This window comes from Carcharhinus amblyrhynchos, chromosome 7, assembly GCF_965287045.1.
Source record: "Carcharhinus amblyrhynchos chromosome 7, sCarAmb.v2.hapA, whole genome shotgun sequence".
Lineage (NCBI taxonomy): Eukaryota > Metazoa > Chordata > Chondrichthyes > Carcharhiniformes > Carcharhinidae > Carcharhinus > Carcharhinus amblyrhynchos.
Window position 1 is genome coordinate 37,467,680 of NC_137330.1, and position 17,278 is coordinate 37,484,957.

The following is a 17,278-nucleotide window of genomic DNA, read 5'->3' on the forward strand; positions in this document are numbered from 1 at the left end:
ACTTCTGCATTGACTTCATTTGTCAGCCTGTGCGCCCAACATCCACAACTGGATGAACAGAAATTTCCTCCAATTTATTACTGGGAAGATCTAATCAATTATTCAGCAACAGTTGTAACCTTGATGTTTATTTAATCCCAAGAAGAGCTTCCAGTCACGTATCACCATCACCACTACCACTAAGACCAACTATATTCATCTATAACATGCCTGCCTCTGCCCCTGCCTCAGCTCACTTGCTGCTGTATCACCTTGTTACCGCTAGACATTATTATTCAAATGCACTTCTGGCAAGCCTTCCATCTTCCATAAATTTAAGCTCTTCCAAAACTCTGCTGTCTGTGTCCTAATTCACATGAAATGTCATTTGCCAATCATCCAAGCTCGCTGAATGACTGGCTCCAAGATTAAGTGGATTCTTGATTTTTAACACACTTACCCTTACTTTCAAATTCCTCCATGCTTTGTTCCTGTAACCACTACTCTCTTTAGCCCTAACAAGCCTCTATTATCTAACCTCTTCCAATTCTGAACACTTCACCCTTTTCAATTTTAATTGTTCCATTAACCGTGGCCATGCTTTTCCCTCTTAGGCCCCAAGCTCTGGAATTCCCTCCCGAACCTTCTCCAACTGTCTTTCTTCTTTTAACACATTCCTTCTTAAAACCTACATCTATGATCAATCATCTGCTATGTCTCCTTGACGTCAAATTTGTTTGTTTAGCATTCCTGTGAAGAATTGAGATGTTTTATTACATTAAAAGTGCGACTAACAAGAAGCAGTTGTTGTAATTGAGAAACATCATGGCTGATCCCACTAGTTCTGTACCAAAGATTATTCCTGGAATATCATATTTGTTGTCATTATTAGTTGCAAATGGACAATGGAAGAAGTCCCACACATATAGAAATGATATACAAATATCAATTTTCTCAATCTTGCATAACACAGAATATAATGCCTAATATTAGATATAATCCCGCAATTATACAGTAGGCTGAATAATCCTAAATGTGCAAAAATTCTGATAACATCCAATCTATATCATGCTTGCAATGTGGCTCATTTATGCTTGCTGGAAGCTATATACATTCATATGAAGGAACTTATCTGCTGGCTAAAAGCATATATCCAGGCATTCAGTCTTTTTGAATCCAACAGAGGCACAGCACTTGGATTCTCCAGGACATCAACTCAACCAGATTTGACTTTTAATCCATCAGCACCCTTTTCTCATGCATATAGATTGTTGCTCTCATTGAAATCTGACAGTCTTGAGCTTGCAACACCAGGTTAAAGTCCAACAGGTTTATTTGGTGGCAAAAGCCACTAGCTTTCTGAGTGCTGCTCTTTTGTCAGGTAAGTGGGAGTCCTGATCACAAACAGGGCATATAAAAACACAAACTCAATTTACAAAATAATGGTTGGAATGTCCCAGCTGGAGACAATACAATCTCTTTAACCTGTGCTTAACCCTCTCTCCACTCACACTGTCTGTACCTTTAAGACTTGATTACCTGTAAAGATCCGCATTCTAACCATTATTATGTAAACTGAATTTGTGTCTTTATATGCCCTGTTTGTGAACAGAACTCCCACTTATCTGACGAAGGAGTAGTGCTCAAGCTAATGGCTGTTGCTACCAAATAAACCTGTTGGACTTTAACCTGGTGTTGTGAGACTTCTTATTGCATTTACCCCAGTCCAACGCTAGCATCTTCACATCATTCTTGAGCTTGCCCAATGATTGCAAGATGAAAAGTTTCAAAGGCATTTCCCAATTTTAAGCAACTTTCAAAAATAAATTTATTTGATACATGCTTTTGAGATAGTGAGATTTGCATGTTTTTGGTTCGAGCACATTATAGCAATAAATAGAAAGATAATTTATAGAAATAAAATGGCTTGTAAGTGTTACAGTATTAATTTTTGCTCAATTGCTCAGCAGTCAACTGTTTACATCCTTAAAAAGAGCTGAAATCACAAACATTTTCTTCCCATAACTACTAAATTCGCTTTCCCCTCATTTTAGTTGTTAGCATGTCTTAGAAAGGCAATGCCTTTATAATGAGGAAACAAAACAGGGAGGCATTACAATCACAACAGTCCATTTTTTGTGTCTTCTATCAAATAATGATTTTTTTCAATTTTTTATTTAATCCAACCCCAAGTGAATCCAATTCATAGTCCCCATGTGTTTGCTGAACAGAAAAGATTTGTATCATGTTTTAATACAATAAATTATGATTACAAGTCAACTGTAAATTACAGTGTCACTTTTCCAATTTAACAAATTTTTGTTACTTTACTAAGTGCAGTATTTTTTCAAATTCGCATTGTTAAGGGAAAGTAGTATATGTTTAAGGCTTGCCCCAATGAATGAGGGTACATGAAGGAAATATACCACACACTGAAAATTATCAAATTGATGTACATTCTGTCCAGATTATGCAACTGTGACCTTTTCATAAAATCTTTGCTAAATGGACTCTTCACAGTAAGTAACTTCACGCAAACATTTCTTTATTAATTTTGGTTGGAATCATAATGTTAAAATCAAAATGAACGTTGTTGTTTTTGCAGTTAAAGATGTGGAAATGATAGAATCCAAAATGGCTTTAAAAGATAAAGTGGATGCAAGTCCAACAAAAACTTATCTCTAAATACTGCACACAATCTTCAAGAAACAACAAGAATCTTAGAACTTAACAAAGAGGGGTTTAAGAGTGATAAAAATACAACAAAAAAACTTTATTTTTTAGTTTTGGTTTGAAAATTATTTGGTACATTCTTGCATATCCAAGAGAATTGTATAAAACAAACTTAAGTTTAGCAACACAGCCCTGATGCTTACACTGAAAAACATTCATGCTGGCTCATTTGCTCTAAATAACTGCATTTGCCTTACCAGTTGAACTTCACCGAATGCACCTCGTCCTATCACTTTTACAACCTCATAGTCCTCAGCTTTCATTTGCATTTCTCGAACCTTGCCCATTATTTTGTCATCTGAGATTTGGAGGGGGGGGGGGAGAGAAGAAGAAGAGAAGCATTTAAAGGTTGTTTTAAATCTGCAAAAGCGACCTTACAAAGTGAAAAGTCTAGACGCCCATTTATTCAAGAAAATATTGATTATTTGTGTAACATGGCAACACAGGCAGACAAGTTTAAACAGTGACACGTGAAACAAGTCAGAGATATCCCTTAGAATGCTGTGTCTCTTTGGTCCAAACTTGCTAAACCCCTCCACCTCACCTCCGTAACACTTGTATCTACATCATTAGTTTCAATATGGATGGATCAGTTATACAGGCATTGGTGAGACCACATCTCAAACACCGTTTGTAGTTTTGTTCTTCTTATTTAAGGCAGGTGCAAATGTGTTGGAGGCGGTTCCGAGTAAGTTTACTGGATTGATATCTGGAATGAGCAGATTGCCTTATGAGGGAAGGCTGGACAGACTGGGCTTGTTTCCACTAGAGTTGAGAAGAATGAGGGGTAATTTGATTGAAGCAGTCAAGATCCTGAATCGTCTTGACAAGGTCGACATGGAAAGGACATTTCCACTTGTGGCTGAGTCCAGAACTAAGGGATATATGTTTTAAAATTAAAATTTGTTCTTACAGAACTGAAATGAAGAGAAACAACTTCTTTCAGAGAGTTGTGCAACTTTGGAACTCTGTCTCAAAATGTGGTGAAAGCAGGGTCATTGAATATTTTAAGACAGGTGTAGATGGCCTAACAAGGATCTATGGTTACTGGGGGAAGATGGGAATGTGGAATTCGAAACTCCAACAAATCAGCCATGATCTTACTGAATGGCAGAATAGGCCTGAGGAGACAGATAGCCTACCTCTGCACCCATATATTTATATGAGTTTTGGCTGGTCTCATTTTCTTTTCAGAAGGTTTACTACCCATCTGGAAACGCTTTTGATCCCTCTAAGTTTTACTTGTACAAGGTCAGCTACAAATTCATCCTAGCAATATGTTCTTTGGCCATTTTATAAATCACTGAACTTTCATGAAGGGTGTCATAGTGGCAAAGTGGTAAGCACTGCTGCCCCACAGCGCTAGGAACCTGGATTCGATTTCCAGCTTGGGTCACTGTGTATGGAGTTTGCACAGTCTCCTTGTGTCTGCGTGGGTTTCCGCCACATTCTCCAGTTTCCTCCCACAGTACAAAAATGTGCAGGTTAGGTTGATTGGCCATGCTAAATTGCTCCTTACTGTCAGGGGGATTAGCAGGGTAAATACATGGGGTTACAGGGATAGGGGATGGCTGGCATTGTGCAGACTTGATGGGCCATATGGACTCCTTCTGCACGGTAGGGGTTCTATGACTGAAATGAACAGGCCATTCACAATGCAAGGCACATTCCAGATTGCATGCAGTTTGGGACAACACTGCTCTCCCATCACTGGTCCTGTTCCCCCCCTCAAAGGCCCCACTCTACCTCTACCTATCATGGATCCCATTCCCTCTTTCCTCATACATTCCATTTTAGTTTTCCTCACATTTGCTGTTTTACCTTGCTTCACATATCCCAGATTCAGTCTTTCAACTGCTGCTCTCCCAACAAAAGAACTTGCACTTTTAAGAGAGTAGATGCAATGCAAAATAGGAACAGGGAGAATATACACAGCTCAGAAGTCTACCTGTGGTTCATAAATGGCTTTAAAAATCCATTCATCCTAGCAAACAATGAAATGAAACAACCATTACCTGATCTCCCCATCTACACCCAAGGTTCGCTGTTGTGAATGGCTTCTTTATTTCAATGCACAGAAAATTCTAAATTGTTATGTGACCACAGATCTTAGAGGAACACTGCCGAGCACCAAAGAACCAATGTTCTATTTGGGACTCTGCAACTTTGTTATACTGGACTAAAGGCCACATGATTATAGAATCTTCCATTACTACCAGAGTCCTATTCTTCTCATATGCCTGCTTCTTATTCCCCTGGGTAATGATTTGCTCCATCATGCCAGAATGATCCTCAGAGCCACTCTCCACTAAATTACTTCCACTGTCCACTGCATTCTTATAAATGCCATCGACTGAACAGTTGCATTAAAACATACATTATAAATAAACCAATATATATTTCTAGCAGACTGCTTTATTTATGTACTTTCAAACCCATTACCACTTCTTTATTAAGTTTTGCATCAAAGTGACAATATGCATGCTGCTAATGCCCCGTAAAGAGATGAAATTTAGTAACTAAGAAATGTAGAAGATTTTAAACTTACACCTATTTAAAAAATTTTCAATGTTTTTGTTCTTCCTTAAAGCAGGGAAGTCTAAATCCTGGACCAGGGCATTGAGGCCATCCTGAAAATAAGAAGTTAATGTGTTAATCGTACAATATGTTTAACTGAAATGCAACATTAAAAGGGAAATAACCATTTGAAAACACAGGAAACATAAAATAGTGAATTTCAATTGCTTAACCTACAAGGGCAAATTCAGCGAGATAAAAGTTTCCGAGGAGTGACCCACTTAAAGCTGATGACCAAAAATCCAGAATGTTACAAGTTTTCACCTAAATCTACTTTGAGGACAACACTTACAACACAGATTCGCTGAATTTGTATCATAATTATATACACTAATCCTCAAACTTGCTCTACCTTTTCTGAAGGTGAGGCTTCTTGCTCATTTACAAGAGGTCATGATCTAAGGGTGAGGGAGGAGAAGTATAATTTGGATGTGAGAGGAAGGTTCTTCACGCAGAGGGTCGTGGGGGTATGGAACGCGCTACCGAGTAGGGTGGTGGAGGCAGGAATGTTGGACTTGTTTAAGGTTTACTTAGATAAACACATGAGCGAAACAAGGATGGAGGGTTATAGTAGAGGGTCTGTGGGAGTTTGCGCATTCTCCCTGTGGTTGCATGGGTTTCCTCCGGGCGCTCCGGTTTCCTCCCACACCCCAAAGATGTGCTCTTAGGCTGATTGGTATACCAAATTGACACTATTCTCCCCTGAATCTGGCTAAGTTAGGGGTTCCACTCGCAGACACGCAGGGCAGGGTAGGTGTAGGAGGATGCGGCGGCGCGGGCTCGTTGGGCCGAAGGGCCTGTTTCCCGTGCTGGGTTGTTCTTTGTACTCAAATTCTTGCACATGGTACTGTAACATTAGTATATTTCAACCACATGAAATAAATAGCACAACGCATGTACAACAGAATATGTAAGTTTTACATTACTTCTACTGCATGGTAGCCTGTCCTGGTATCTGTAGTAAATACATACAAGGAAACAACTCATTTTTCTCAGTTTGCTAAAGGCTCTGACTTCACACCTAATCATGTGCAGTTTTATAGACAAATGTTCATAAATAACTACCTTGGTTCCAATGGAGCCAGCTTTGCGGTTCGCAAAATACTCCATTGATAATTGAGCAATGCAGTATTTCCAGAGAGTGACTCATCATTAGCGATGTTGCAAATATGGATACATTCCTCAGGATAATGAACTTCAGTTATCAAAGTTCAGCTTGTACCATTCTTTAGCTGTGAAGTGCTGAGAAAATAAAGCTCTTTGCCAATGCAAGCTATAGAAGTAGAAAATGGAGGCCCTGATGATGGCTTGAGAGCATAAATCCGTTAGAAGGAAACCTTACCATGAAACTCATCGAGACTGACTTCAGGTCTTTCTTAATGCAAGTTAACAAAACATGAGAAATTGCTAGGCTAGCATTAGAAGATAGTCATATTCTTCCACATCACCAGAACTCGCAGAAATAAATAAAAAGACAAGATAGCCATAGACTTATTTCCCATGCTGTACATCAATACAGAATCTATAGATGTTTTACTACGTTTCTCACAATGAAAATGTATCTTGATCCTTTCTTAAACCATCATCAGGATCTCCAATTTTTGCTAGTAGCATGAGCTTGCATTTACATGGTGCCTTATGGCCTTAAGGCATTATGAAGCACTTCACAGCCAATTACAAAAGTGTTGAAATCATTACCTAGACAAATGAAGTTATTATTTGTATACAAGATCACACGATTAAATAACCAGATGGTCTCTTTTTGCTGGTGTTGGTTTGGAGAATGTTGGCCATTGGGAGAATACTTGCGTTCGTTCAAATGCTGCCATGAATCTTTTACATTCCCTCGAATGTAGAGACAATCACAGTTTAACCTTTTAATCTAAAAGGTGACACATCTGACAATGCAGTAGTTTTCACAAACACAATCCCCAAATCCTGCTGCATAAAACTGTGCATTACAGTAATCAAGGGATTAACTGGTGAACTGGAGACTTTTATGAATTAATAAATTATGTCTAAAACATCTCTTAAGTATGCAATCTCACAAAACACGTGGATAGTAAAATTACATCTGTTATAAACTTCAACAGCTTACAATGAAAAGGAAGTGCAAGAGCACTGAAAGCACAAAATGTAAGTCAACTAACTGAATACAATGAAAATCCTATTATAGCTTACCAAATGCTGATACAAATAAATCCAAATCTATCAAGTGAGTTGCAAATGAAAGCTTCTCAACGTAAAAAATAAGCCAGACACCATGACAAAAATGCACACCGAACAGTGCTTTGGGATTTGCAAGAGTTCATCAGAAGATTCCGCTGCACTCGGTTAAAAAAAATAAGATGCACTGCATGGAAAGAAGGCAAAATTAGATCCCAAAAGTAGTCTTAGAAAACCCCAAAGTAACTGCATGCCCAATACAAAAATAAGGTACGGGAGTACTTTCATTGACATGATCTGATTAAGGATTTCAGAGAATTACAGAATTGTTACTGTGCAGGAGGTCATTCAGCTGATCATATCTGCAATAGCTGTTCAGATGAACTTCATGATTTTATAACATTTGGCATTTTGCTGCCTTTTCTCCATTACTACACATTGTCATCTGATGCCCTCTGGAATGCCTCAATTGAACTTGTCTCCACCACACTTCAGGTAATGCATTCCAGACCAGAAACACTTGAGTGTAAAGATTTTTTCTCATATTGCATTTGCTATGACTGAGGGATTTTCACAGGAACTTCACTGCAGTGTTAATGTAAGCCTACTTGTGACAGTAATAAATAACTTTGGCCCAAATCATTGTATATAAAAGGAATAATATACATCAGGTATTAAATTACCATCCAAAAAACCCTGCTGATACCAAACTATAAAATTTCATAAAAGTGGTTGGTGGCAGGACAGGTGAAGAGAGCAACTAATAAAGCACACAGTATCCTGGACTTTATTAATAGTGGCATAGAGTACAAGAGCAGGGAGGTTATGCTGAACTTGTATAAGACACCGGTTAGATCTCAGCTGGAATGTTGTGTACAGTTCCAGGCATCACACGAGAATGATATAAACACATTGGAGAACGCGAGGAAGAGATTTACAAGAATTGTTGCGGGGATGAGAAACTTCAGTTATGAGGATAGATTGAAGAAGTTGGGATTGTTCTACGTGAAGAGGAGAAGGCTAGTATGTGTTCAAAATCACAAGGGTGTTTGACAGAGTAAATGGGGAGAAATTGCTCCCGCTCATAAAAGGATCGAGAATGGGAGTGCACAGATTTATAGTGTGAACAGTTGGGGTCCTAGCACAGATCCCTGTAGAACCCCACTAGGCACTGACTGCCAATCAGAAAAAGACCCATTTATGCCAACTCTTTGCTTCCTATCTGCTATACAGCTTTCTATCCATCGCAAGACATTGGCTAAAGTTTTTTTTACTTATTAATGTCACAAATAGACTTACATTAACAATGCAATGAAGTTACTGTGAAAATCCCCTGGTCATAGCAAAGTTCACCTCCGTTATCCTGACTGTAACTAGCAGAGTTGACTGAGGAGAACCACTGGATGTGGTTTATTTAGACTTTTAGAAGGCTTTTGACAAGGTCTCACATGACAGACCACCAACTAAAGTTAAGGCACATGGGATTGCAGTTAAAGTCTTGAGATGGATAGAAAGCTGGTTAGCAGATAGGAAGCAAAGAGTTGGCATAAATGGGTCTTTTTCTGATTGGCAGTCAGTGACTAGTGGGGTTCTGCAGGGATTTGTGCTAGGACCCCAACTATTCACGTTATATATTAATGATCTGGAAAAGGGAGCTGCATGTATTATCTCCAAGTTTGCAGATAACACAAAGTTGGGTGGGAGGGTGAGCTGTGAAGATGCAGAGATGCTTCAGCATGATTTGGACAGGCTGAGTCTGTGGGCACATGCATGGCAGATGCAGCATAATGTGGATAAATGTGACGTTATCCATTTTGGTAGCAATAATAGGAAGACAGATTATTATTTGAATGGGTGTAACTTGAGAGAGGTGGATACTCAGCAAGACCTTGGTGTTCTCATGCAGGTACAGCAGAGAGTAAAGGTGGTAAATGGTACGTTGGCTTTCATAGCAAAAAGACTTGAGTACAGGGATAGGGGTGTTTTGCTGCAATTGTATAGGGCATTGGCAAGGCCACACCTGGAGTATTGTGCGCAGTTTTGGTGTCCTTTTCTGAGGAAGGACATCGTTGCTATAGAGGGAATACATCAAAGCTTTACCAGGCAAATTCCTGGACTGGCTGGTCTGTCATATGAGGAGAGGCTAAGTCAGTTAGGATTATATTCACTGGAGTTTAGAAGAATGAGAGGGAGTCTCATGGAAACTTATAAAATTCTAACAGGGTTAGACAGGGTAGATTCAGAAATAATGTTCCCAATGGTGGGGGAGTCCAGAACTTTGGGGTGGGGGGGGAGGTTGAGGTGTCATAGTTTGAGGATAAGGGATAAACCTTTTAAAACTGAGGTGAGGAGATTTTTCTTCACTGAGAGGGTGGTGAATGTATGGAATTCACGACCACGGAATGTAGTTGAGGCCAAAATGTATTTCACAAAGAAATTACATATAATTCTAGGGGCTCAAGGGATCAAGGGAAATGGAGAGAAAGGGGAATCAAGATATCAGTCATGATCAAAATGAATGGCAGAACAGGCTCAATGGGCCAAATGGCCTATTTCTGCTTCTAGTTTCTATTTTTTATGTTTTACAGCAGTTTACATCCCACCCAAAGGGCATGCAAAGAAATATATACCACTGCAAATGGCCTTGAGACAAGACATCCCAAGGCCTTGTTCATCGTGGCCAGAGACTTCAACCAGGTCAAGCTCATGAGTATCCTACCAAGATACCATCAACACATCTCCCGTCCCACCAGATGCCCAAACATCCTTGGTTACTGCTACACTAACGTCAAACATGCCTATCGCTCTATCCCCTGTCCATACTTCAGCCAACCAGACCACAATGCTGTGCTCCTGCCCCGGCTTACAAGCAAAAAGCGAAGAAGAAGAAGAATCTGATAAAGAAAGTCGTACAATGTTAGTCGAAAGAAACAGATGAATGGTCTCATTCAGGAATGCTTTAAGTTGGTGGACTGGTTCAATATTCAAGAACTCAGTGGTCAACCTAAATGAGTACAACACAACAGTAATAGATTTCATTAGTGAGTAGAAGACTGTGTATCAAAGAAGCTAATCCAAGTGTTTCTCAACTGGAAACCATGGATGACAAGGATATCCATTGCCCACTGAAGTCCAGGGCTGAGGTGTTCAACTCAGATGACCCTGGCCTTTACTAGAAATCCAGATACTATCCCAACAAAATGAATTTCCAAACTCCATGGCCATGATCTTGGCTTCTCCCTCTATGACTGGATCCTAAACTTCCTAACCAATAGGCCACAATCAGCTAGGGCAGGTAATGACATCTCCTCCACTATTATCCTCCCACTGGTGTCCCACAAGGCTGTGGTCTCAGCCCCTATATTCCTTTTATACTTCCAGCTGTGTGGTCAAATTGGCCTCCAATTCCATTTTCAATTTGCCAATGATACCACTGTAGCGGTTGGATCTCAAACAATGGGGAGGCAGAGTACAGTAATGTCAGTAAAACGAAGGAGATGGTCATCAACTTCAGGAAATGTAATGGAGGACATGCTATTATCTACATCCAAGGCGATGGGGTGGAGATGGTCAGGAGCTTCAAGTTTCTCAGTGTTTAGATCACCAATAATCTGTCCTGGTCCTTCCATGCCAACGCTATAATTAAGTAAGCCTACCAACACCTCTACTTTCTCAGACAGCTAAAGAAATTCAGAACGAGCACTACGACAATCACCAATTTCTACAGATGCACCATAGAAACCTCCTTTCTGGACGCACCACAACTTTGTACGGCTCCAGCTGACCACAAGAAACGTCAGTGTTATAAATGTAGCCCAGTCCAAACTAGCCTCCCACCCATTGACTCCATCCACTCTCTCCACTGCCTTGGGAAAGCAGCCAGCATAATCAAGGAGCACATGCACCTGGGACATACTCTCCTCCACCTTCTTCCATCGGGAGAACGATACAAAATTCTAAGGACACATACCAACCAACTCAAGAACAGCTTCTTCCCTGCTGCCATCAGACTTTTGAATGGTGCTATCACATATTAAGCTGATATCTCTCCTTGCCCCATCAGTAACTGCAACACAATATTCTGCACCCTATCCTTTCCTTCTCCATGAACGATATGTTTTGTCTGTATAGCTCGCAAGAAACAATACTTTTCATTGTATCCCAATAAATGCGACATTAATAAAATCAATCAATAATAAGATCATGATCATCTGATAATTACCTCAAATCTGCATCTCATTTACCTGATAACCTATCAACCACTTGCTTACCAAGAAACTATCCACCTTTGCCCTAAAAAATATTTAGAGTCCTAAAGACTCGTGACTCTTTGAAGGAAAGAATTTCACCTCATCTCCGTCTTAAATGAGTGACCCCTTATTTTTAAACAGTAACCCTGAGTTCTAGATTCTCCCACAGCAGGAAACATGCTCTCCAACAAGACCCCTCAATCAAATCACCTCTTACTTTCCTAACATTCAACAGATACAAGCCTAGCTAGCCTTCCATTTCAGGAATTAGTCTGGTAAACTTCACTGAAGTGCTTCAACGAAGCAATTACATTCTTCCTTAAGTACACAGTATTCCAGATATAGTCTCACTAGCTATGTATAAGCTCCACACTTTTGTATTCAATTCACCTTGCAATAAATCATAACATTTATTAATTTTCCTAATTACTTGCTGTACTTGCTTTTCATGCACTGACACCCAGATTCTTCTGCATTCCTGAGTTCTGCAATCTCTCACCACTTTGATGAAATGGACAATTTTACATTTTGCCAGATTGTAGTCCATTATTACTGCCCATCCCTAATTGCCCTCGGTGGCTTGCTAGGCCATTTTAGATGGCATTTGAGAATCAACCACATTGCGTTGGATCTTGAATCACATTGGCTAGACCAGGTAAGGGTGGCAGAGATCCCTCCCTGGAGAACATTGATGGTTTCATGATCATAATTAGACTTTTCATTCCAGATATTTATTGATTTCATCTGCCATGGTGGGATTTGAACCCTGGTCCCCAGAGCATAACCCTGGGTCTCTGGAATACTAGTTGAGTGACAAAACTACTGCACCATCGCCTCCCCTATACTCACTGGAATGTATCTATTGTCTTAAAACTATCAAAAAAGTCCAGGAAATTGGAATACTTTTTGCTGGTAATGTACTAGTTATATATTTTAAACTGCAGGAATATGCAAGATATTAAGACAGGACAGAGTGACTGGGCTATTTGATATGAGCCTAGCAGCACTACAAACAGTTGTTGGAGTTTGTTAGGTGTGCTCAGGAGGGGTTCCTGACACAGTAGTGGATAAGCCTACGAGAGGAGAGGCTGTACTTGACCTGGTGCTGGCTAATGAACCAGGACAGGTGTCGGATCTTTCGGTTGGAGAGCATCTTGGGGATGGAGATCATAATTCTATCTCCTTCACAATAGCATTGGAAAGAGATAGGATCAGGCAGGCTAGGAAGGGGTTTGTCTGGAGTAAGGGGAAATATGAAGACATCAGGCAGATAATTAGACAAATAAACTGGAAGGAGGCGTTCTTGGGGAAGAGTACAGAAGGAAGGTGGCGGATATTCAAGGAATGTTTGACTGGAGCTCTGCACGATAACGTTCCGATGAGACAAGAAGGTTTTGGTAGGGCACGGGAACCGTGGTGCACGAAGGTTGTGGTGAACCTAGTCAGGAAGAAAGGAAAGGTGTATAAAAGGTTCAGAGAGCTAGGAGATGGTAAGGATCTAGAGGAGTATAAGGCTTGTAGAAAGGAGCTTAAAAAGGAAATTAGGAGAGTCAGAAGAGGTCATGAGATGGCCTTGGCAGGTAAGATTAAGGAGAATCCCAAGGCCTTCTACAAATATGTAAAATGTAAAAGGATGAGAAGAGAAGGGATAGGACCTATAAAAGGTGAAGGGGGAAAAGTCTGTGTGGAACTGGAAGAAATGGCAGAGGTGCTTAATGAGTACTTTGCCTCAGTATTCATGGTGGAAAGTGATCTGGGAGGTTGTACTACAGGGTGGCGGCAGTCTGAAAAGATTGAGTATGTGGATGTAAAAGAAGAGGATGTGTTAGAATTTTTAAACTCTGTCAAGATAGACAAGTCGCCGGGACCGGATGGGATGTACCCCAGGTTACTGTGGGAGGTGAGGGAAGTGATTGCAGAGCCCCTGGCGATGATCTTTGCGTCGTCGATAGAGACGGGAGAGGTTCCGGAGGATTGCGGATGTGGTTCCTATTTTCAAGGAAGGGAACAGGGATAGCCCGGGAAATTACTGACCGGTGAGTCTGACCTCAGTGGTTGGTAAGTTGATGGAGAGGCTTCTGAGGTACAAGATTTATGAGCATTTGGAGAAGTTTAGAATGATCAGAAATAGTCAACATGGTTTTGTCAAGGGCAGATCATGCCTTACGAGCCTAGTTGAGTTCTTTGAGAATGTGACTGAGCACATTGACGAAGGAAGAGCGGTAGATGAGGTTTACATGGACTTCAGTAAGGCGTTTGATAAGGTCCCCCATGCAAGACTTCTTGAGAAGGTGAGAGGGCATGGGATCCAGAGGGCTTTGGCCTTGTGGATCCAGAACTGGCTTGCCTGCAGAAGGCAGAGAGTGGTTGTGGATGGGTCTTTTTCTGCATGGAGGTCGGTCACCAGTGCAGTGCCCCAGGGATCTATTCTAGGACCCTTGCTGTTTGTCATTTTCATAAATGACCTGGATGAGGAAGTGGAGGGATGGGTTAGCAAGTTCGCAGACGATACGAAGGTTGGTGGTGTTGTGGACGGTCTGGAGGGATGTCAGAAGTTGCAGCGGGACATAGATAGGATGCAAGACTGGGCGGAGAAGTGGCAGATGGACTTCAACGCAGATAAATGTGTAGTGGTCCATTTTGGCAGGACCAATGGGATGAAGGAATGCAATATCAAGGGTAGGAGTCTTAGCTGTGTTGAAGAGCAGAGGGATCTTGGGGTCCGGGTCCATAGGACTCTTAAATCGGCCTCGCAGGTGGAGGATGTGGTCAAGAAGGCGTATGGTGTACTGGCCTTCATTAATCGAGGGATTGAGTTCAGGAGTCGGGAGGTAATGCTGCAACTTTATAGGACCCTTGTCAGACCCCACTTGGAGTACTGTGTGCAGTTCTGGTCGCCTCACTATAGGAAGGACGTGGAAGCTATTGAAAGAGTGCACAGGAGATTTACAAGGATGTTGCCTGGATTGGGAGGCATGCCTTATGAAGATAGGTTGAGGGAGCTGGGACTCTTCTCCCTGGAGAGACGAAGGTTGAGAGGCGACCTGATAGAGGTTTATAAGATGTTGAGAGGAATAGATAGGGTGGATTCTCGGAGGCTATTTCCCAGGGCTGAAATGGTCGCTACGAGAGGACACAGATTTAAGGTGCAGGGAAGCAAGTACAGAGGAGATGTTAGGGGTAAGTTTTTCACTCAGAGGGTGGTGAGTGAATGTAATCGGCTGCCATCAGTGGTGGTGGAGGCGAACTCGCTGGGGTCTTTTAAAAGACTTCTGGATGAGTATATGGGATCTAATGGGATTGGGGGTTATAGATAGGTCTATGGCTTGGTAGGTATACAAGTGATCAGTGCAACTAGTGGGCTGAAGAGCCTGTTTGTGCAGTAGTGTTCTATGTTCTATGTTAAAGCAATTTAGTTACAATGGGACAGAACAGGAATAGATTTGAATAGGTTAAGGGTTGAAGAGATATAGGGTGTGGAGCAAATGTGTCATAGGAAAGGTACATAAAGTGAGTTTGCTTTCTTTTAACTCTGAGTTTAAAAGCAAAAAAGTTGAAAGTAGTTAATTCTTCAAGTGGAGTTCTAAAAAAGATCAGGTAAGAGAAAGATCAATGAGGAAAAAGGTATTTAAGGAGACAATGAAACCTTTGCAGGAGGCTGTTTCTAGATCTCAGCTAACAGTGCAATTAGCTATTTCACTCCCAGCAACCGGTGTGTCAAGGAAGCCTGATTTGAAAATCTGACTGCTCGTTTACCTCAGAAATAACCCCAAGAGACGTAAACGCACTGTGTTACTCTGGAACAGATTGTGGGGGGGGGGGGATTAACTCTATTAAGTAAAGATTGTTTGGAACTATTTAAAGTAGCCATACTGTATAAAGTCATTGTATTAATAAGCAGATTTCTAGTTTTCTTTATTGTTGTTTTTCTATTTTTAATTAAGCAATTATGTTATTAAGATCACCACAAAGAGTCAGGGACATACTTTCTGGATTTCAAACTTCTCTTCATAACGTACAAATTGCAAAATACGGTTGAAGGTTGTTGTTACAAGTTTATCTTCTGGGCTTTGAACAACTAAAATTAAGTTTTGAAGTTTATTTATTGGTGCCACATGTAGGCTTACCTTAACAGTGCCATGAAGTTACAGTCAAAACCCCCAGTCGCCACATTCTGGCACCTGTTCGGTTACATAAAGGGACAATTTAGCATGGCCAATGCATCTAACCAGCATATAATTCAGACTGTGGAAGGAAACCAGAACACCCGGAGGAAACCCGTGCAGACAAAGGGAGAACGTGCAGACGTCCCACAGAAAGTGATCCAAGCTGGGAATTGAACCTGGGTCCTTGGCGCTGTGAGGCAGCAGTGCTAACCACTGTACCACCTTTGAACACTATTCTGTGCATTCTGAAATATCCCATTAAATGTTTGCCACTGCATCTCTATTGACCTACTTCTTAATTTTCCAAAATTGAGCCCACCCCTAATTGCCCTTGAGAAGATGAGGTGCCTTCCATTGGAGCCCACAGTGCTGCGAGGAAGGGAGTCCCACGATTTTCACATGATGTGAAAGAATGCTGATAAGAGTTTCAAGTCAGCATGATGTGCGATTTGAAGGAGGGCTTGGGGGGAGAACCTGAAAATAATGGTATTCCATGCATATAGTTTCCTTGTCATTCTCAATGGCAGAGGTCATACGTTTGAAAGGTGCTACCCAAGGAACCTTAGTGACTCAATATATACTGATGCCACTCTGCATCGGTGCTGGAGGGAGTAAATGTGTGAAGTGGTTGCACTGACCACTGTACATCAGAAACAACAACAGCAGCATAGTGGCACAGTGGTTAGCACTGCTGCCTTACAGCACCAGGAACCCAGGTTCGATTTCGGCTTTGGATGAATGTGTATGTGGAGTTTGTACATCCTCCCCACATCTGCGTCCGTTTCCTTTAGGTGCTCTGGTTTCCTCCCACACTGCAAAGGTGTATGCGTTAGGGCGATTAGCCATGGTAAATACACAGTAGGGATTCTATGGCACACCTGGCCCTGTTGTCCTGTTGACCCTGCACAGTTCTCCGAAATAAAATATGGGGGCTTGTACCAAAATTGGAAGAGCTCTCTCAGGTCTCATCAAGCAATTGTTTGAAATAGTCATAATCACAGAATCATACCTTGCAGACAATTCCCTAAAGTCCACCATTTCCATCTCTGCGTATGTCCTGTCCCATCACAGGACAGACATACTAGTGCTGGTGGCACAGAGGTATATAGTCAGGAGGGAGTTGCCTGGAATCCTCAATAATGACTCAAGATTCCATGAAGCCTCATGGCACCAGATGAAATATAGGTCACAAAACCTCCTGCTGATTATCATCCCCCACATCCCTACCTCCATGCTGATGAATTAATAGTTATCCAGAAACCATCCCCAAGACAGAATCTAACCATTTCTTTATTCAATGGCAATACCTTTGCTGAAACATTATCAACACTCTGCAGATACCACTGACAAGAATCTGAACTGGACCAGCCAGAAACTAGATGCATGGGTACATCATTACCATCAGGT

General features: G+C 41.2%; 1 protein-coding gene across 4 annotated transcripts in view; it reads right to left on the reverse strand.

The window, feature by feature from the left end:
• Positions 1-17,278, reverse strand: part of rock2a (rho-associated, coiled-coil containing protein kinase 2a) — a 202,940-nt gene that overhangs the window by 133,957 nt on the left and 51,705 nt on the right. For all 4 annotated transcript variants that reach the window (XM_080192164.1, XM_080192163.1, XM_080192161.1 and 1 more), the window contains exons 2-3: positions 5,261-5,342; positions 2,910-3,010 (exon numbers count right to left, since the gene is read on the reverse strand). In XM_080192164.1, coding sequence (XP_080048290.1) covers positions 2,910-3,010; positions 5,261-5,342 — 183 coding nt within the window. The remainder of the gene's footprint in view (positions 1-2,909; positions 3,011-5,260; positions 5,343-17,278) is intronic.